This window comes from Thalassophryne amazonica, chromosome 21, assembly GCF_902500255.1.
Source record: "Thalassophryne amazonica chromosome 21, fThaAma1.1, whole genome shotgun sequence".
Classification (NCBI taxonomy): Eukaryota; Metazoa; Chordata; class Actinopteri; order Batrachoidiformes; family Batrachoididae; genus Thalassophryne; species Thalassophryne amazonica.
The window spans coordinates 30,935,836-30,957,640 of NC_047123.1; the positions used below are offsets into that span (position 1 = coordinate 30,935,836).

Below are 21,805 nucleotides of genomic sequence, written 5' to 3' on the forward strand. Positions count from 1 at the left end.
CCTTCCTGACACAACTCCACATTACATGGAGAAATGCAGCAGGGGTGAGGTTTGAACCAGAACCCTTCCTCACTGAAAGCAGCTGATCTCAGTGGGGCCATCTTTCTGATGTATTCATGGATGCTCCTCGTCTCATCCTGGATTGTGGCTCTGACACACTAATCCTCACCCTTCGTCCTTGCGTTGCTCATAGAGCTTCAGGGTACTGGACTTTGGGTGGAAACCACCATGCATTGTGAGGAGCGTCTCCCCCTGTGGCCAAATTATTATCCCGGCTGGGTATCTGATGACTGGTAGAGGATATGTATTGATGGCTCAGATCTTATTCCTACGAATGAGCTGGCTTCTCAGAACCTGTCTTACCTTCTGGAGGTATTTGATTGTGGCTGACCTTCAACACTGGCCTTTTTTTTCTGCTTTGTAAATCAAGAGGGAGATATCCTTGTTGTGTTGACATCTTTTTTTTTTGGGGGGGGGGGGGGACTTTTTTTAAATTTAATGAGACAAACAAAAAGTTGCACAGAAACCTTACAGAGGATTAAATACAACAGCAAAACCAACATACCAAAGACCATGTTAATTAAAACAAACAAACAAAAAACAGATTAAAAACTTTGGGGGAATTATATATATATATATATATATATATATATATATATATATATATATACTTTCTAGGGGAGCAAAGACAGAAACATACAACACAAGCCAGAAATAAAAAAAATTTAAAATGCAGTGTCAGCGTTGATCTTATTAACTGTTATGCCAGTTTTATTTTTTTTTTTTTATTTTTTTTTTTTTGTAGACATAAGGGAAAAAAGTGAACTCATTTATGAAATAGGAGGGTTTTCTTTTTAAGTTGTGTTTACATCATGTGAGTTCAGGCGGTTCAGGCCAAATAAATAAATAAAAATAAAGCTCCACACAGTTGATGCTGCATTCGCTACATCTCGTAAACTTTTCTATTATTGCTGTATTAGCGCGGGTTACCCCTCTTGTGCGAGTAATATTTCGTTAAATTCATATTAAAATAAGGTAAAATGGCAAGACGTGGCTTGGGACATGGAGAAACCTTGATGGTTTACAGGCGTGTGACTTTGTCCTTCGTGGTAATTTATTTACACATGTACGCGTTAGAAGTGTGCTGTTTCTTGGAAAGCGCCTGAATGCATCGTCATTGCCACGCCGCAGATCCGGTGCAAAGCGGTATGAACCAGCATTGTCAAGTGATTGGAAGCAGCAACAACTAAACCCTGTTTGTGGAAATGATGCCTCCAAAATAAAACCACCACATTACTACATGTAAAAATAAAGGTAATGGGCAAATACACTTTTATAACTCTCTGTATTTTTCTTGGTTAAGGACAGAGTGACTCCGTTTTTTAATGTAAAAAAAAAAAAACACAAAATGTTGCCCATGAAATAACGCAGAGGTTCTTTACAATTTAGTCACATTGAACAAAAAAAAAAGAAGAAAAAAATAGAAAAACAAAAGAAGTTTTTTTGTTGCACGAGTGAGAAAATGAGCACAAACATCAAACTGTTTTTATTATTTTAAAAAGTTCCAAAATTTGTGTGAAGTGTATTAAATTTGCAGAATATCATTTGAATTCCAATCACATAGAATATTTGTATATCAGACAATCTAGCTCTAAATTATATAAACCGGCATGGTTATTGGATTTAAGCATTCTCAGGTGAAATATATAAGTTATAATTTATATTTTTAATTTAATCTATGATATTTTTGTATTTTATGATAATACGATGGAGCTTGCTTTTTAGTTTTATTTTGTCACCAGATATCTGTGCATACTAAAAGTTTGAAATAAAGAATATTTATCCTGTGTGATTTGGCACACGTTTTGCGCTGGGTGCCCTTGACAGTCACGAGAAGTTACAAGCTTTTCGCAAATATGTTTAATTTTGAAGCGTTACACCGGAAGTCGCATCTTTATATCGTTTAATTTCACACTCCTTTCTGTTGGTTTCAAAAGCCGGTGAACTTCGGCCAACATTAGTCTGTTTATATCTGTGTTGGCTTCGAAGAAATGTTCTGAGACGTTAAAGCTATTCATCCTTGAGCGTTTTGGTTTTTTTTTTTTTTTTTATAGTATTTTTTGTTTTCTTACCGGTTTTTGATAAAGGGTTATTTTTGATTCCAGGTTAGCGATGCTTAGCAGACGGTATAACGGTGGGGCTTTTGCTTTCACCCCGAGTTTTGCCTCTCATGTGGTTAATATCACGAATTAGTTTGTTTTTTGTTTTCCAGGTTGCCAAAACATCACCAAATTAAGGTAAAATGTAGCAGCTGTTTACCGTTTTTACGTATCTGATTCTACTACTGTAAAACTTTCCTTAGAGCACAAACATGAATTTTAACTACTACTTGTGATAAATGTTTCCAAACGTTATTTAAAAATGCATTATTTGAGCTTCATTACAGGGCCAGTGGACATAAACGGTGTTGCTGTTTGTAAAATTAAACATTAATTAATTGACAGCTGTTTTGATAATCCGTTTGATACTTTTATTATTAGTATTTTAAATTAATCCTCCGATTTCAGCTTCATAAATGTGAATATTTCTGGTTTATTTTGCTAGTTTCTACACAAAACAAGATATTTTAAGGCATCTTGGGGTCTGGAAAACATCGATCTTCCCATTTTGTGGACTTGGCAACTAATCTATTAATTAAAAAAGATGTATTTAAAAATTGTCATTAGTTATAACCATAGACTGTGTAGATTTAGTTATAACCCTAATTTAAATTTGTGTTGTTTTTTTTTTTTACTTTGAAATTAGCTTCGTTATAACAAACCTGGAAAAAATAGCAATCTCATAAAAATGTTAGAATTAGTGATGTTAAAATTACTTAGTATATTTTGAAAAATTAAGATGTATTTTAGTGATACAGAGGGAAATCTCACTATGCTGTACAAGTATAATGGCAAGAAGAATATGTTTACATCAGAAGTTTGCAGATTTATTTATAGAACTCCCCAGATCTTTTTCCTAAAAGCTGCCTATCTTGCCAATATCAAGTTTCTAAAATGTACTGATCTTGAATGAAGAAGTTTACAGGAATATGTCTGTTTTGTGCCGTATGCACACCAAGACAAACATACTTTGTTTCCATTCCTGGAACTGTGTGCCATTTCTGGAAGGGTGCTATGTTTCCAGTGTCATAAGGAGGCTTTGCTCTGGGTATCAGCTACCAACAACCAGCAATCTTGTAGGTTACTTTATCTTCAGTGGTTTCGGGTTAGGGTTGATATAAGGTGTTTGTGTTTCATTTAAATTTTTGTTGAAATACATAAGAACTTTGGAATCTGATCAATATCTCCACTTCTGGCACACCTTTTCACACTCCTTCATGTTTTTCCCTGGATCAAAATTCCGAGTAGAATTTCCAGTGCTAAAAAAAACACCCCCAAAACATTAATAATTAAATAAATGAAACCAATATATAACTGATAAACTAAACAAAATTTAAAAGGTAAAAACGACATATCAGTATTCAGTCAACACCAATGTTTTTTCTTCCATTTAAACTGCACTTCCCTTTCTGGAGCAATTATATTTCTATCCACACCCACAATAAATCAAAGCAGCTCTCATTGTCAAATGTCTGTAGCTGTTTGTCTTTAAGGTTTGTGCTCATTTTAGCTTGAAATGTTCTTATAAGACTGTTGTTGTGTTTCAGCTCGCGTTTGCCACCAAACATTTTCTCTGCTCGTGTCAGCCATGGAGACCACTCAGGTGAATTTGACCATCAGAGGAGAAACCTCTCCAGGTATGAAAAATGCACACACAAACATGGAAAGAGTGACAGGGATTCAGAACTGTGACTTTGTTGTTGGGCTTTTTATTTATTTGGGGTGGGCAGGGTATGATTTAAGAGAACTTTATTCGTCATTCAGAGGCAGTTTGTTGCCACATCTGGCAGGTTGCCATCTTTCATTTGTGCATCAAGGTGAGACTTGGTAAACAAGATCGCCTCACTCAGACCTCAGACCAGTGTGACATTGCGAGCATTTTGTTTCTAATTTGGGCAACCAGGGGTCCAAGTGTCTGAAACCTTCTGTACATGGTACCTTATGTACACAAGGGCTTGATGGATTGCGATGAATCTTACTACTGTAGATCATGTCTTACTTAGACCTTCCACAAGTTCTAGGTTGGGCTCTGCGATGCAGGTTCGGGTAAATATTGCTGTTGTCCTTCCAGTTAATTGTTTGAGTTCCTCAGTAATGGTGTAATTTGAACATTTCTAGGTGAGGTGATTGCAGTTGTTGGTAGCTGTGAAGCTTTAGGCAGCTGGTGCCATCAGAGAGCAGTGGTTTTACGTTCTCTTGGCGATGATGCGTAAGTTGAACATCGTTCTTAAAGGCTGACTAACGAATATGTAACCGGGTACAAGCTTATTTAATTTTTCTTCTGTAGTTTTCCGTATTTAAAAAAAATCTCAGTTCTTGTTTAATTTCCGTTATAGGGCTACGTGGACCATCTCGGTCACTGTACCTAGAGGAGTTGTTACCAAGTATCGCTACTTCAGAGGCTTCTTTCTTGAACCAAAGGTGAGCTGAGAGTCTGCTGTCTGTCCAGCAGTGTCATTTCACAGAGTACAAATGAACAGAACGTGCTTTCATTGGAAAGCTGTACTGGCTGAAAAACACTGTTACGTTTTACTGACCAAAGTGTTTGCTTTTGCTAAAGCTACTGTTACATGTCATTTTTGATTTGGAATATTTGTTCTGCCAACTTTTCACATTTGTTAGTATCTTAGCTCACAGAATTACTGTCAAAAGCAGCACATGTGGCGAGAGTACTGCCAAAATTATGTCCATTTTACTGTATGACAACCTTATGATGTAGCCTCAGGGTCATGTTGTTGAATATGTTATTGGGAAAACTTTATCTCAGAATGTTAGCTTTTTCCAGAACCTTTGCTACACTACCTTTTGTTCACATAATTTTACCAGGGATCCATTTTTCCTTGGGGGGGGGGGGGGAAAGGGCAAAAAATACAGCAAACTCTTATTTTGCTTCACAAGATGTTGTGCAACATCCAGCTCTCTTACATCTACACCTTCTAATGACCTACCAGAGCATAATCGAGGCAAATCAACAACTTGGATTTGACTCATACTCCTTGTAAATTATGTCAGTGTACCTACCAAATGGTGCGCAAAATTTTTGGCTTGTGTCATCTTTACTTTTTGAGATACGGTGCGCCTGGAAAGTATTCACAGCGCTTCACTTTTTCCACATTTTGTTATGTTACAGCCTTACAGATTGGGGAAAAGCACACACCTGTCTTCATATAAGGCCCCGCAGTTGACGGTGCTTGTTAGAGCACAAACCAAGCTTGAAGTCAAAGGAACTGTCTAGGGCTGCACCTAACGGTTATTTTTTTTTTTATCAATTAATTTAATTATTTTTTAATTAGTTGATTAATTTATCAATTATTCTAATTATTTCTAATTACATGATTACTGACAATGAATTTACCCAAAATAAAAAGCAAAAGCATGTCATCTTAATATTTCAAGATTTTGTTCAAACACACATCTATTGAAAAACAAAACCTTTGTTACAAAAGTCACAAGATTAAATATGCAAAAAAAAAAAGCCCAGTCTTCACTGGTAATCTGGTTTAGCAACATAAATCTCTCTAAAGTAAAGTTACAGCAAGGGCTTGCTCAAGTCAAGTAAGAAGACATTGCACAACCTATGGAATTTAAGTAACACAACAGTCAATTCTTATTCTTTTTAAGTAACACACACACACACACCGAAGCACATACACTCTCTCTCATCCTCTCCTTTCTCTCCCTCCCCCTTGGCTGAGCAGCCATCTTGAGTGTGCAGAAATTCAGGTTCTTTTTGTGATAAAAGTCCTCCACACTGCTTTGCCTCACCCCGGAAAAAGACACATGAAGCACATTAGAATAAAGATATATAAAGCAGTTAAAATAAACAGAACATAGAAAATGGCAGAATAACAGCATTATATGACCCATGGTGTAATGTTACGTTAAAAAACAGCACCAGTGAACCACTGAAGGTGGTACTTTTACTATCAGGGCCATTAATGAATATTCAGACTAACTTTACTGCTAACAGAAACACGTTTCATGTGCTGGTAATCCTAACATGCTTTGATTGGGACAAAAAGTAAACAGGACTCGCAGTTGTACTGCTGTAATAAGCCATTTCTGTCTTGCAGAGCCGACATATCACAGCATGGTTGGGTCTTTGGTTGAAACATTCCCACACTTTAGATAAGCGTGGCTGTTTTTTTAAGCCGCAGCTTCTCCTCCATCCATGTTGTTTTTACTGCAAGCAGCCATTTTACTTCCGCACATACTCCCACTATTATGCGACTGCAATGCATCGACACGTCTTACGCGTCGATGTATTTGCGTAATCAATTATGTTGACGAATCATCCCACCCCTACAATTGTCTGTAGACCTCTGAGACACAATTGTCTTGAGACAGAAATCTGAGGAAGGGTACAGAAATGTTTCTGCTGTTTTGAAGGTCCCAATGAGCACAGTGGCCTCCAACATCCTTAAAAGGAAGTTCAGATCCACCAGGGGTCTTCCTAGAGCTGGCTGCTCATCTAAACTGAGCGATTGATGGAGCAGGTGACCAAGAACCCGATAGTCACTCTGTCAGAGCCCCAGAGGAGAACTTTCCAGAAGGACAACCATCTCTGCAGTAATCCACCAATCAGGCCTGTATGGTAGAGTGGCCAGACAGAAGCCACTCCTTAGTAAAAGGCACATGGCAGACCATCTGGAGTTTGCCAAAAGGCACCTGAAGGACTCTCAGACTATGAGAAAAAAAAATTCTCTGGTCTGATGAGGCAAAGATTGAACTCTTTGGTGTGAATACCAGGTGTCATGTTTGGAGGAAACCAGACACCATCCCTACAGTGAAGCATGGTAGTGGCAGCATCATGCTGTGGGGATGTTTTTGAGCAGCACGGACTGGGAGACTAGTCAGGATTGAGAGAAAGATGAATGCAAGAATGTACAGAGACATGCTGGATGAAAACCTGCTCCAGAGCGCTCTTGACTTCAAACTGGGATGACGGCTCATCTTTCAGCAGGACAATGACCCTGAGCACACAGCCAAGATATTAAAGGAGTGGCTTCAGGACAACTCTGTGAATGTCCTTGAGTGGCCCAGCCAGAGCCCAGACCTGAATCCGATTGAACATCTCTGGAGAGATCTGAAAATGGCTGTGCACCGACACTCCCCACCCAACCTGATGGAGCTTGAGAGGTGCTGCAAAGAGGAATGGGCCAAACTGCCCAAAGATAGGTGCACCAGGCTTGTGGCATCATATTCAAGAAGACTTGGGGCTGTAATTCTTGCCAAAGGTGCATCAACAAAGGATTGAGCAAAGGGTGTGAATACTTATGTACACGTGATTTCTTAGTTTTTTATTTTAATAAAAGATGCCAAAATTTCAAAAAAAAAAAAAAAATTTTATGTTGTCATTACGGGGTGTTCTGAGTAGAATATTTGAGGGAGAAAATGAATTTAATCCATTTTGGAATAAGACTGTAACATAACAATGTGGAAAAGTGAAGCACTGTGAATATTTCCTGGATGCGCTATATAGAGGTTTTAAGCGGGAGTAGTGGCCCAAACACATGAGTGTGGCTGAAACATTGCAAAGTTCAATAAGTCATTACTTTTGAACTATGCATGCTTCATGCTGGAATTTTGCAAGTATTGTTCTACACTATAAGATGTATTTAATGTTTGGCCTACAGTTGTATATTTGCCAAGTTGTGAGTTGCTGAAATTGTAATTGTAACCTTTTGCATACTAGTTACAAGTTAATGACATTGTTTACATGAAGTATGAATAAAACCCAAGGTGGTCAGTTGCAAACATATTCTTATACATGCTGATTTTTTTGTTTGTGTGTTTGTTGTTTCAAGAGAACATTCATGTAATTTCCATTACAGTGTCTTGCTTTCCACCGCAGGTGCAAAGTCAGGGACACTCTTCTGATCATTAGTGGTACCTTATTTGAATAACTAGCACCTCAGGCCGTAACATGTATGCATAATTAACAAGACAACAATACTAGTTTGAATTTGTCTGTTCGTGCATTTGTTGCTGGTTGTCTTTGCTGTTGCTTCCATCAAGGCAGGTTTCAAACTTGACTTGGGGCAGGGTTTTGAAGCAAGGCGCTCCATGGCTCCAGCTGGTGCCTCCATTTGTGGCACCCAGCTGCATGGATGCTTCTGTATGTTAGCTGACAAGCATGGGTGCAATAATTCCCAAGTGTAACTGCTGCAAGGCATGATGGGGAAAGGCTGAGGCACCACAAATTGCTAGTCCAACAGTGGCAGCTATGCCATGACTGCATTGTGCAAAACGCATGAATCACATTAATTGTATTACTAAATAATTGGTATTTGCTGCCAAGTTTGAAATCTGTCTGTCCATTGTGGTGATGGGAATGTTATTCCTAGGCTTTGGAAAAACTGAGGGTTGTACCCTGTAAAATGTGATGAGTGCAGTGAATAGATGGAAACCTGGATGAGTCCATCCCCTCCGCTTTGTTTACATGACACTAAAACAATGAGCAATAAATACTATAGTCTTGTAAATATTCAAATTAAAAAAGCATTTATGGAGTCTGATTAAACTTTGGTTAACTTTCATGCACCACATTGATCTGTTGGACATGTCTGGAATTGTTGTTGCAGAGAATAATCTTATCTTCGCATGCATGATGACAATTAGGAGCAAATGTTGGTTGAAGTTATATGTAGCTTGAAATCACTTTAATTTCCAAAGCCTAGGTCTGGTGGCTACCAGGGTTGCTGCTGGTTGTTGAACAAATGCACATATAATATCACTTATCATAAAATACTGTTAGTTCCTCCAGTTTCAGGCTGGCATAGTGTTGGCTACATTTTTAAAAAGTCAGAATGTGTTATTTCCATACTGTTGCTCTAAGGAGAAACTTACTGTGTAAGTAAATAAGTGTTTCCAAGATTTTTTATTTTCTTCATTAACATCCACTTTTCAGATTCAACCCATGGTGGCTGACCACCCCCACTTGGGGACTGGTGAATATACCAGCTCTAATACTTTTCTTTCACTCCAGTCCAAAGTTGGACTGAAACATAGTTCTGTATGTGATCTGAAATCCCTAACACTGTGCTAAACATTGGAATTGCAGAGTGCAGGTGATGGCAGTCAAGTGATAGTCAGTATGTGGGAGACCCATCATCACCTGCGCACGATGAGCCCCACAGGTATAGACCACCAGAAACAGTGTACATTATGATTAGGTTTGTTGAAGTGTGTTCTACCCAAAGCCTCCGTAAGCACTCTTATTTCCCACTTTAGCACTGTATGCAAAATCCCCCATCAGTCCCACACTTAGTTTTTTTGTTTGTTTGTTTTTTTGCTTATCCAATTGAAAAAGAAGTCAGGGATTGTCAATTTTGTCATTACAGGCCAGTTGTACCGGGCATTTTTGCATCTGACTGCAGTATTTCCTCTGCTCATAATTTCTCCCAGGCAGCCTGTAGAGCAACATGTGTTTGCACATACTTTTTTTTTTTTTTTGGGCAAATAATAATGGCGAGCATTCACTATAATATGCCTCACACAGAGGAAACACTGCAGTAGGTGGTGCTTGTTTTTGCTTCCCAAATGCCACTGTCTTTGTTTACTGCTAAGCTTATTCAGTTTGAGCTTCATGGAGAGAGAGAAAAAAAAACACTGCTGTGTCCACGCCCTGCTTGATGTCTTTTTTTTTTTCCCCCTACAATTCCTCACCTATTTATTTTTACTCTCGAATGCCACAAAAGATTTTTGTGTTAAAACTTGCGCCAAAATTTATTTTTTAGTATCTGTATTGTAATCAAGGCTTGAGTCTAAATAACTGAAACATCTTGCTAAAATGACTTTATCATCTTGTTTACACAGAGGCAAAACAGGTTCAGAGCAAACTATTGAATGTTCGGGATCTTGATTCGAAGGATGTCAGATTTTCAGATTTTGTTTTTGCGCTGGATTGATGTGTTCTTCATCTTCACAGCCTGGAATTCTTAACACCTTTTTTGCTTTGTTACAGAACCACACTTGAATATTGACAACGGGCAGTTTGGAATTCACAGTAAGTTGAATTTGGAAGAGTAAAGCTTATATATGCTGTAAAATTCCACATTAAGTGGTCTTTCCTGTTGCATTGTATCCACCCGTTGTGTAGATGGGATGAACTGCGTCGACTCTGGGTGGCTGACGTGCCAGACAGAGATTCGTCTCCGTCTGCACTATTCTAAGATGTCTCCAGTGTCCATCACCAAGAAGAAATTCAAGAAGTCTCGTTTCAGGTATTGGGGACGCATAGGTGGAATTTAACACCAATTAGAGAAAGTTGTAGCTGGAAGTGACATGACACGGCTCAAGTAGCCCATTACTTTAGTACTTGTACCTCAAATTAAAGTGCTGTAAGAGCAGCTGCAACTAAAACATACTTTAATTGAATATACATGATCCTCACTTTGTCTGTAACTCTTTTTTATGTATTGTTTTTAACTTGTTTTACAGGATCAAGCTGACTTTAGAGGGCATTGAGGAGGAAGAAGAAGAGGATGAGCTGAGCCCTTCCACATTACACAAAATGACCACCACCCTGGAGATCAGTATGATCAGTAGCAGCGGTTATAAGTCACGCCACACACAGCCTGAGTGCGGGTACGCCCTAGAGCCCTCACAGTGGACAGAGTACAGCATCCACACCATGGATCCAGACAACCTGGAGCTCACCTTTGAGTTCTTTGAGGTATATCTTTATTGTATTTTTAAAGATAAGAACATCCATCCATTAAAACAAGAAAGAACAAGTGAGACAGATCAAATGGTTGTTCCTTGCAGGAGGATCTGAGCGAGCATATGGTCAATGGTGATGTTCATCCAGGACACATGGGCACTGCCTGCCTCCTCTCCTCCTCTTTTTTGGAAAGCGGCAAGGACACCGGACTCATGACTCTCCCCATAATGGGACGGAATTCCAGACAGACCATTGGGAAAGTCAGGGGTAATGACTTGTGCCCACTTGCTGGTTAAAATGTTAATCATTTATCTGTTGCACACGATTTGATGAAATCACAGATTGTATGTGACGTGTACGCGATAGCATTTTAGGAGGCATCAGGGGGCATTAAGGTTAAGAGCTGTGTGTTTGTTTGGGTTGGGGGTGTGGGGGATTTAGGGATAGTGTGTGTGGGTTGCAGCGGTCACATGTTGCTAGGCAATAGGCCGGTCAAAAGTGGGCATACACATCCACATACTCTATTGACCTCCCAGCTATCTTTTTGTTTTGTCCTTTCTTTCAGTTGTGTCTGGTCAGGGTTTAAACAGTAAATAGAACTGTCTCCACCTCACACATTCTTTATGGAAGTCCATTAGATGAATTATAGTTTTGGGGACTGGGGACTGTATCAGTAGGTCTGTATCAAGTGCAGATTTGTCGTTTGAGTGTCCCTTTAGGTCTCAGCTTGTAATAACATGTATATAACACCATGCAATATGTGCCGTAGTGTAATACAAGTCACGCTGCAGATGTTTTGAACATGTTCAAACTGCTGTGATGCATTCTCATCTCACCAACACATCCAGTTATACCAGTTATTCCATACACGCTGCAGTATTTCTCTGCAATGCTCGGATAATGCTGCTTTGTATCACAACATCGTGGACTTTATGGCCGTGTTTGGGCTGTGGTGCAAGATAGGCATCTTCACGTGCTTACTTAAAACGCACAAGGCAGGGCCGCAAGCAATCTGCAGGGATAGTTGGCCTGGGTTTGCTTGCTGCTTTACATACACAAACAGACTCACTGACCTCGTTATTTTGTTTCAGTGGACTATCTGGTGATTCGACCAATCCAAGGTCTGCAATGTGATATGAGCTCTTCATTCAGCAAATACTGGAAGAAAAGAGGCGCTCTGGACGTGGGACACAGAGGAGCTGGCAGCACACATGCAGCCAAGTGAGTCATACAGCCAGCAAAAAATTAAATATTATAAAAGATAAATGGCTGCTGCAATGGTCACCATGTGAAATTCACTGTGAATTTATTTAGTGGAAATAGCAACATTTTCATGAATGTACTGACATTACTCAATAACTGTTTTGCACATCTTGGTTTCATGATTTAAAATCTTTACAAAAGTGGGGTGTTAATTTTGCACAACGTCATTGTTGGGGGAAAAATAAACAAATCAGTCTATAATATCTGAGAAATTCATTAAAGGGAAGATAATAGGTCACTTGACAGAAAATGAATGAAGAGCGAATGACTTAATCATTTAACAAAGTAGCTGTTGATTCATTTTCTGTCAGCTGACCTGCAAAGTCATTCAGCAGGAAGCAGGATTAAATATTCTGATTAGAGTTTCTCATACGCGGAAAATTATGCTGCTGTTTCTATATTTGCCAGTTTAATGTTTTTGGTTTTCTGACTGTTGACTGGTTCCAGGGTTTTAGAGACCAAATAATTACAATCATCATTTACAGTGCAAATCTTTTTATTCACTTCCAAACCTTTTTAAAGGTCTCTCCTAAACTTCTGTTTTGCATATATACGGTAATAAAAACCAAAAATTGGTCATTAAAATGCACAATTTTTTTTAGACTGGGAACCACAACATATTCTGAAATATAGTATTGAATTTGTTTTGCTTCTGATTTTGGTTGTTTGTTGACCTGTGCCACAGAGGTGATGTTTTCACCAGCATTTGTCTTACTTGTTTGTCAACAGGATAACTCAAAAATTAATGAACAGATTTCTGTTAAATTTTGTGAGCAGGTAGATAATGTAATGTTCTGGTAAATAGTTTTTTTTTTGTTTTTTTTTTATGGTGATTGGGTTTTGCAGGTGATCCAGATGAAATTTGGCATGCAGATGGATAGTGTAAGGGCTTTTATTTTGAATTTGACCCGAAGCTTCTTTGTTGGTTCTGTGATCCAGAAGTAGCTTTAAGTAATATGTGGCCTTGGTGGAGGTATGCGTTCTTGGAGTGGCATCTATTTTATATGTATTTTACAGGCATCACAGAATAAGAGAGAACACGATAGCCTCATTCAAAAGCGCTGCCAACCATGTAAGCTAACCAGATCACCCATGCAACTGTAAATTTTTGTTTGAAGGGTACTTGTATTTCATTTTCCTTTTTTTTTTTTTTTTTTTTTTTTTTTTTTTTATCCACACAGGGTGCTGCCTACGTTGAGTTTGACGTTCACCTCTCCAAGGACAAAGTTCCCATTGTATACCATGATCTGACCTGCTGCATATCAACAAAGAAGGTGAATTATAGCCCTGCTGTTGATGGGCGCATGATTGTGATTTTTAAATAATTGACATGGTTAATAGTTCTTGACAGAAACCTCAAAGAACAACAGTTCTGTTTGTCTCTGCTTTGGTAGAAAAATGACAAGACTTCTCTGGAGCTCATCGAGGTGCCGGTTAAAGATTTGACATTTGATCAGCTGCAGCTTCTGAAGGTAAACTGCAGCACCGGTTAAATTTGAATATGGAGATTATTTCTAGCCCAGTGCCTTTATAGTACACATTTGATGAATTTACACTATAACTAAATAAATACATATTTTTAATTTGTGAGTATATATTCTTTTGTCATTAGCAATAGCACAGTTTTGTCTTAATGTAATCGTTTAATATTGTATAAAATGTTTTCTTGTACAGTTGCTCCATGCCACTGCCATAAAAGAAAATGGACATAAAGGTAAAAACTTTTGGTTTTCTTTTATAGTACTCCGATTCTATCTAATAAGAATGCACATTAACTTATACAAGTATAATAAAGATTTCAGGTTTTGATGCAGACTATAGACTGAGATAGCAGTGAAAGGATGTCAGTTAATCAGTGGACAAGAAAGTTGTTGATTGCTATTTTTTGTCATTTAAATAATTCACTCTCTCACTCATTCATCTTCATCTGCTTATTCAGGATTGTAATTCACCAAATTAAAAGGACATATAATGAGGAACAAGCTCATTAACACACAGTGAACTTTGATGCACCAACTCAATCCAAATCGCAGTTTTGCTTTGCCTGTGTAATATTCTGTAGATGTGTCTGCCACCTGCTGGAAGGTTAGTGGATGCCAGCTTGATGATGGATTAGGAGCAGGTGTAGATGTCAGAGACAGACCGTTTCTGATTAGAAAAGTATTAAATCAGAAAAGTAATGTTACTTTCTGATTTGTTTCGCAGCGGTTACGTTTACAAACTCAAATAACACAATCGCAAGTAGAACACACAAGACCGTGGGAAGGGTTTGGTGTGAATGTAGCTAAAGCAAACACTTCCTCTAGCTCTCTCAACATATGTGTGGTTTTAAAGTTGTGTAGGTTAAAATGAGTTTTTCACTTTCATTCATTGATGTATCATAAAAATAGCGATTATGTTTATCAACTGTGAAAATAATTATTTGCAGACTGTTGGTCATAAAACTGTACACTTTACACGAGTTAAAAGAGAAGATTTTGTGACTTGATTTGTGTTTATTTCTCAGATATTTTGGATGATGAAGAGGAAATCGATGAGCATCAGCCGTTCCCTTCACTCTCACAGGTAAATCACTCCAATCATTGTTACGTGGCTCATTTGATGATCCCGAGTCTGTTTCTTTCAGCTTCGCAAATGTTTCATAAAACATTAAGCCAATGTTTTCTCCAGAAAACCATTTCGGGGGTGTGCAATGTGCCTTTTTCACTCTTTGGTGTACATAAGTGAAGGAGAATGGAAAATATTTAAGCTCCTACTGTGACATGTAGCGATGTAACTAGTCTACCAAGTTAATTTTCAATAGATTTCAAAACATTGGACACTGAAGTTAGGTGAGGTGGTGCGTGTCTTCTAGTAATGCCTGTTAAAACTACTGTGATTTGTTGTACCGGGAAATAGACTGTATGAATATAAAATAACCAATTATTTTTCATATCTCAGTACAATGAATAATCAGCATGGTTGCCTCTGTAGATCTTCCAAGCCGTACCTGAAGAGGTGGGCTTTAACATCGAGCTCAAATGGATCTACCAGATGAAGGTAACAACTCTGCATGAGTGGAACAAAATTGCATCGCAATAATTTGTTTTCACGTCAGTTTGTGGTCATTAATGTGTCGTGTTGACAGGATGGGTCGTGGGACGGCAACCTGTCAACCTACTTCAACATGAACACCTTCCTGGACATCATCCTGTCCTGTGTTCTGCAAAACAGCGGCAAAAGACGTGTCATATTCTCCTCCTTTGACCCTGATATCTGCACCATGTAAGCACAATTAGCTGCTGTGGGTAAAACATGCAGAGCGGTTCTGCAGTACTATTAAGCTGTAGAAAGTGCACACTGCATGAAGGTTGTATTCTAGTGTTGTAAATATTTTGGTTGTTCGCTAAAGGAAAAGCCAGATCTCCACACAGGACCAAAAGCAGCAGCAGCTTTGGCCACTGGCACAAAGCTACATATTTCAGCTTGATATATATTTATTTATTTATTTGGTAAATTTGTGGGGTTTTTTTGGTCTGAGGTCAAGAACCAAACAAATACTAATTTCCAGCAAAATATATCATCCGCCTACTAAACTTTGGGGTGTATATAGGATTGACCTGAACTGTCATCAACCAGTCGGCTAATGATTAGCAAATTCTTACTACTGAGAAAGAGTCACTCTTGGTATACTTATGTTCTCAAGTTGTTAAAGAGTTTTGACAAAAATCCTGTGGTCTTTTTTGCATTTGGTCAGACAGCACATGTTGGTGGTGACAAAACCAAAATGCTGTCAACATTTCTTGTGTTTTTGTCTGAAAAGTGAAATCTTTTCTTTGGCTCTCTGCAACATCTCACAACATGGTAACGTTTATCCTCCAGGGTGCGTCATAAGCAGAACAAGTACCCCATCCTCTTCCTGACTCAGGGAATCTCAGACAAGTACCCCGAGATGATGGACATCCGCTGTCAGACGACCGAAATTGCCATGAGCTTCGCCCAGAGCGAGAACATCCTGGTGAGCAGTAGCCACATAAATATTTAGACAGAGAGCGTGCAGAATTTTGTACAGTATTTTAGAGCTTCCGCAGGGTTTGCTGAAAGAGCAGAAAATGAGACTGTGTTGACTCTTTCCTTTCCTGCCTGTAGGGGATCAGTGCTCATAGTGAAGAACTGCTGCAGAACCTCAACCACATCAGAGCGGCGCAGTCTAAAGGTCTGGTGGTGTTCAGCTGGGGAGACGACAACAACAACCACGACATCAGGCAGAAACTGAGAGAGCACGGAATCGATGGACTCATTTATGACGGGTATTTTACACTCAACACCTCATTTTCTTGTAGACTACAACACGTGAGGTCTGTTACTCTTCTAAGGAATTGCTTAGTGTTTATATGTCATTGGTGTGTGTGTCTGTGCATTAAAAATGATGTAATTGCACATGTATTTTCCTTGAGTCTTGTACTTGACTGCTCTTGAAAGCACCTGTGATGGGAAGGAAAAAATACAGGGACAGAAACTTGCAAAGCTGCAAGAAAAGCTGTCAAGTCAACAGCTGGAACAGATACAAGCTTCTGACAGTCTGGTATCAACTGTCTCTTCTGCACATGTGCACGCATGCACGCACACACACACACACACAAAATGCTGGGAACTAGTTTTCTGTCTGGAGGAGATACTGAAAACATGAGTAAACATGTACTTGCTGAACTTTTCTGCATATTTTACACACATTGTGTGTTTTCTCCAGCAAAAACTATCAAAACCTGTTTTTGCAAGTATGGTTTTTCCAGTTTTCAACCAAGATGTGTCAAAAAATGTCCCAACCCTGCCATCGCCCAATGTCAGTGATCAAGTCAAACACATACGACTCTTTGAGAATTATATAGTTATTTGACACTGCTCAGATTGCAATGCTAAATTGATGGTCAGTTTTTAAATGACTATACCGGCTCAGTTACTTTGTGTGACACACTGAGGGTGTGGGCTTGTGTTTGCATGCAAACGCAGATACAAGCGCGCACCCAGTGTTAAACAGATCTCCAAAACAGTCATAACAGCATGCCCCGTCACATCACGGCACGTTTCCATCAACATGATGTAACAGGGTTTTCTTGATTACATAATACAATATTGGTAGGACTGTTTATCACTTGGTGTAGTTATCAGTCAGAATGATTATTTGTGGAATATTTTGCAAATGCAAGTGAAATTAACAGATGAGATGTGTGAGCGGTGTAATGTCTGAGTCGCCGGTTGGGAGAAAGAGTTCTTTTCCTTTGAAAGTCAGAGTTCATTGCCAGCAAGGAGCTGTTTGTTCTGCCGTCTGTTGTGTTTTTGGAGCACAACATGACCTTTGTATTACCGCTGTTTCAAATTTGGACTGACTAGCAGGAAACAGGCTAAAGGGCATGTGCCCTGCAAACTCCACATGGAGTTGGAGATATTCTTTCACAATTTTCTTTCTTTTTTTAAATACAGACTTTGCAAATGCTTTGACTCAAGTTCTGAATCCCATTAACGTCTCTCTGGACCTCAGCTGTGTTTTTGTTTCGGCTCCTGTTGGTCTGCTTTTTTTTTTTTTTTTTTGTTCTCTCCTCAAACTGCCTGAGATGTGTTGTGTTGTTAATTTGCAGTAGAAACAAAATATTTCTGAGTGTCAATGATGCAAGACTGTTGGCTTTTCAAATGTTCTACTGTCAAGTAGTGGTGGGCGGTACGTCGGTGCCATAGTTATCAGCAGTGTGATCATTTTATTCTGTTATATGGTCCAAGCTGTAGTCACTTTCTTTGCTATTATTCCTTTACTCATTCTTGTTCCAGTTCATGTGTAGTTTATGCCAGTACTGTGAGCCAGTGTAACTATACCTTATGTTGACGTACTTGGCCAGTAAAGCTGATTATGATTCTGATCAACGGTGTGATAATATAGCGCACACGTTGGGCCAAATTTTTGGAAAAAAAAACACAGCTGAATTAATGATGCATAATGCTAAATATCCATTAGTTTTGAGATCAGTAAATACTTTAACACAACCACAGACCTTTTAAAACATATAAAACTGCAAAAATGTTTGACTTTGAAAGAGTAGATTTGAAAATTTAACCAGTCCAGGTAAAATTTTTGCTCAAAAACAAAGACAACAACAACAAAAAAAAGAAATTATGGAAGAGGTCTTTTTAGTGTAAGCCATGATATAATACTGTCACTTCTGTAAAGTGAGAAATACAGCAATATTAATTTTACGTCATATCGCACGTCCCTGCTCTTGAGCATGACCGTTACGTGAGTTTGATGAAAATGATTATTTACTACTTGGATTATACTGAAGATGATTTGATTGGTCAACTGCCCTGTCTATCATTGAGGCTAATTTGCCTCAGAAAACAGGACAGAAGCTAGCACTGTTTCCAAATACTCATAATAGCTTACCATATATTTGGCAAAAAGCAGTCCTTCACAATCTTTAGAGTATCCGTATACTCAGTAGTAGTAGTCGAATGGTTAGTGGATGATGTACTGTCTCCATAGTGTGCATTTCATGAAGCAGCTGGATTCAGGTAACTGAAGAAGATGTCAGCACCTCCTAGGAAAATTCAAAGAAGATATCAGTCTTACATGAAATCAGTCGTGGCTTCCAAGGGGCCGTGGTGTTGCACAGATGTACACCAGAAACCATTTTTAAAGTCTGCCGTTGCAAAATATTTTCGTGACTTGCGTGGACATGCACATATGCATCATCTGTAAACATCTCGGTCAAAAGATAGGTACTGTGGCAGCGGTGTAGTATGTCTGAATTGTGTCCCAACTATTCGCTTACTGTACTATGTATTACAGTATGGTTAAGTCATAGGTTCCTAACTGACATTAGTATTGTGAGTATTCAGATGTAGGGATAAATCTCCTTTTCTATCAAAAATATACAAAATTTCCCCCAATAATGGCTGTCGACAATTCACCAGACCACATTGTTTCATTGTGTGTACAAGCAGGGTGTACATGCCTCATGAACCTGCTGAGGTGAGGTACGTCTTGAGAGTTGCACCGTATAAATGCCACAAATGGACTTGACTTCAGGCCAGGTTTTTTCTGGGGTGTGGTGCAACCACTTTCTGCTTCAACACGATGCAGTGCACCAGAGCTGCGCCTGCATGCAACACACAGATGACATTATACTCAGAAATTTGAATATGATGGCCCTCCTATGCAAAGCTTACTCACCTGATAAGCTACTCAAAGGCGGCACTTAATGGAAATATTTGCTACTTGGTGGCATGTGGTCAAAACCTTTTGCTTTGTCCTGTGATGCTATCCTCGAATATACTAGCACTTCATGACACAGCTTTGGAGTGTGCGAGTGTGGAATCTGAGCATCTCGTGGGTTGCATCAGGGTGCAGGTAAAGTGAGTTCTGGCAGTTTTTTTTGCCAAGGAATGCTGAGGTGGTGCTGCACCCTGTTTGTACACAAAAGGTCTATTCAAAGGTTAGTCTCATGATACAAAATTAACTTGATCAGAATATCTTTAAGGTTTGTTGACACAAAAGGTTTTGAATAACTGGTCTGCCAATCTATCAGGTTGCGTTGTCTCGGAATGTTCCACTCGGAGCAAACTGAGCATGATCCTGGCAGCATTTTGTCCCTGCTTAAGAATTCTGGTTGCATGTTTTTACATGAGTTTGTTTTCTGATTTTAACCCTGCACTCTTTCATTTAGAACAGACAAGAAAACACTTGTCATATTTTGCTTCAAAATAATTTTTTTTTTTATGGTGTTTATTTTTTACGGTGCATCTTCTATACAGAAACATACTAAAATTGCGGGGGGGTTTTTTTGCATGTTACTGCTGCCATGGCCTCCACTGAAGAACGTGGTGGTGTTTGGTTGTAGTTTGCTTGTGCTCACGTTTTGAACGACTTACCGACTTAAAGTCCTTGACCACACACCGGTTTGATTACTAACTCCTCCTCTTCTGCTTCTTATAGTGTCTGTGAGCATGAACCCGAGCAGAAAAACATCTTCCAGGTAGAGGGGCAACACTCCCTGCAGGAGGTCATCACAGAGGAGACCCTGAAGGGCTCCACCTGTTCCTGCTACTCCATCCCCTGCACCATGGTTCCATGTCTGACCTCCAGCGCTCATGCTGGCAGTGCCGAGTCAGATTCTGGCCTCGGCTCCTCATAAACATGTCAGATTTTCTACTTTGTCAAAGATGTACACTCAGGAGGACAAACCAGGAATGTTCTGACCCAACAATGTGTGTTCATAAAATCAAATTATGTAAAGCGCATGGCCACAACAATGTAAACCACTGAACCTGTCTATTCTTTGTTTACAGATTATTCCACATGCACATTCTTTTCCTCCAAAACTGGATATTTAAGATGTTTTCCTTTCTTTCTAAGAGAGGCCTGCATTATTATGAAATAGTGCCAAAGCTTCACAGTGTATAGTATTCCTTTTGCCATTATAGTCACCGTGCTCAAATGTGGTTTCCAGCTGCAATATTATAACCGGATTTGCAATATTCCCCCGCCAGTGCATGTAGCCATAGCCTCAAGTGTTACTGCCCTAAATCTGATGAATGAATTACAGCTCATTCTCTGGTATGAGAACTATAGAAACAAATACGTATGTAGCTCACCTGTCCAGCGCATCCAGCGTTGAGCTCAAAATGCAATATGACATGCAGACAAATGAACACGTATGTTGCCATTAATGAATTCACTTGGTGGAAAAAAAAAATCACTGCTGGACTTGCTGGATAAAAATAATGTCCTTTCAATAACATGGTAATGAAGTTCCTCTTAAATTAAAACTTTAAAGGGGAACTTAACTATTTTGTTCTTTCATTTTATTAATTTATATTTTGGGTTCAATCGATGCAGTACTGATTTTGCATGCAGTTACTATCACAGGCTAAGTGGCTACTTAATGTAATTGTTTGGGGGAATCTAGAAACACTTGCGGTGAACCTCTTGTTGTTGTCAGTGAAGAGGCAAAAATGGCATTAGAAGTGTGGTTGCATGGACAGGATCTCTATGGGGGGAAAATGTGCACGTTTACATCAATGTAAAAAAAAAAAAAAAAAAAAGTGGTTGTATAGTTGGCCACTTTATCCATTTACCCTCTGTTTTGGAGACCTGACTCTACGTGAAGTTACTATAAGTCAATTGCTGATGAAGGCCTTCTTCCTATACAATGAGCCCCCCCATCGGCAATCCACTTGTAATGACTCAATGGAGAGCATCACTACTGGAGGCTAAGGTAAGCGTCTAACTGTATAACAGGACTTTTTTTTTTTTTATTTTGCTTACATTTTGTGTACAGTCACCTCTGTAGGGATCCTTTCTGTGCTGCCTCATCTAATGACATTTTTCTTTGTCAGTGGCAACAAGAATTGTTTTACTGCGGGTGTTTTTAGCTTCGCCTGCAGAGTTATATTATACAGCCAGTTAATCCATGATGCTATTTGTGTTCTAAAGCAATACTGCACCAATTTATTTATTTATTTATTTATTTGTATCTGTTTCCAGTGAGAAGTTGAACCCCAAAAACATTTATAGAGCTCAGGTTGAAAAATGCTGGAGGTCCCCTTTAAAGTACCAAAATACTGCTTTCTGCGCCTTTTAAATCCTACTTCTGTCAGGATTAGGAATACGTAGGCATTTTAAGTTTATTCCATTTTTTTCTGTATGTTTGTTTAAATCTCTCTATCCAGCTGGTTTGGGAGAAAATGC

The 21,805-nt window shown here is 38.9% G+C and overlaps 1 protein-coding gene across 3 annotated transcripts; it reads left to right on the forward strand.

Moving 5' to 3' along the window:
• The first annotated feature begins 1,998 nt into the window (after window positions 1–1,998).
• On the forward strand, window positions 1,999–21,638 carry gpcpd1 (glycerophosphocholine phosphodiesterase 1). 3 transcript variants are annotated; one of them, XM_034162656.1, is made up of 20 exons: window positions 1,999–2,297; window positions 3,707–3,796; window positions 4,278–4,368; window positions 4,496–4,580; window positions 9,223–9,298; window positions 10,126–10,167; window positions 10,261–10,384; window positions 10,602–10,836; window positions 10,929–11,091; window positions 11,916–12,045; window positions 13,105–13,159; window positions 13,269–13,361; window positions 13,482–13,559; window positions 13,762–13,801; window positions 14,594–14,652; window positions 15,061–15,126; window positions 15,215–15,351; window positions 15,949–16,084; window positions 16,216–16,376; window positions 20,051–20,249. In XM_034162656.1, the coding sequence occupies exons 2-20, from the start codon at window positions 3,748–3,750 to the stop codon at window positions 20,247–20,249; spliced, it is 2,019 nt and encodes a 672-aa protein (XP_034018547.1). In that variant the 5' UTR covers window positions 1,999–2,297; window positions 3,707–3,747. The 3 variants fall into 3 exon arrangements, with proteins under 3 accessions (XP_034018547.1, XP_034018548.1, XP_034018549.1); XM_034162657.1 differs by lacking the exon at window positions 1,999–2,297 and having other exon boundaries at window positions 3,748–3,796; window positions 20,051–21,638; XM_034162658.1 differs by lacking the exons at window positions 1,999–2,297; window positions 3,707–3,796; window positions 4,278–4,368 and having other exon boundaries at window positions 9,070–9,298; window positions 20,051–21,223.
• The last annotated feature ends 167 nt before the right edge of the window (window positions 21,639–21,805 follow it).

Coding starts and splice junctions, on each gene's coding strand:
- gpcpd1 (XM_034162656.1), top strand. CDS start 3,748: ATGGAGACCACTCAGGTGAATTTGACCATCAGAGGAGAAACCTCTCCA. Junction 10,837..10,928: donor TCACCTTTGAGTTCTTTGAG/GTATATCTTTAT, acceptor TGTTCCTTGCAG/GAGGATCTGAGCGAGCATAT. Junction 15,352..15,948: donor GACCCTGATATCTGCACCAT/GTAAGCACAATT, acceptor TTTATCCTCCAG/GGTGCGTCATAAGCAGAACA.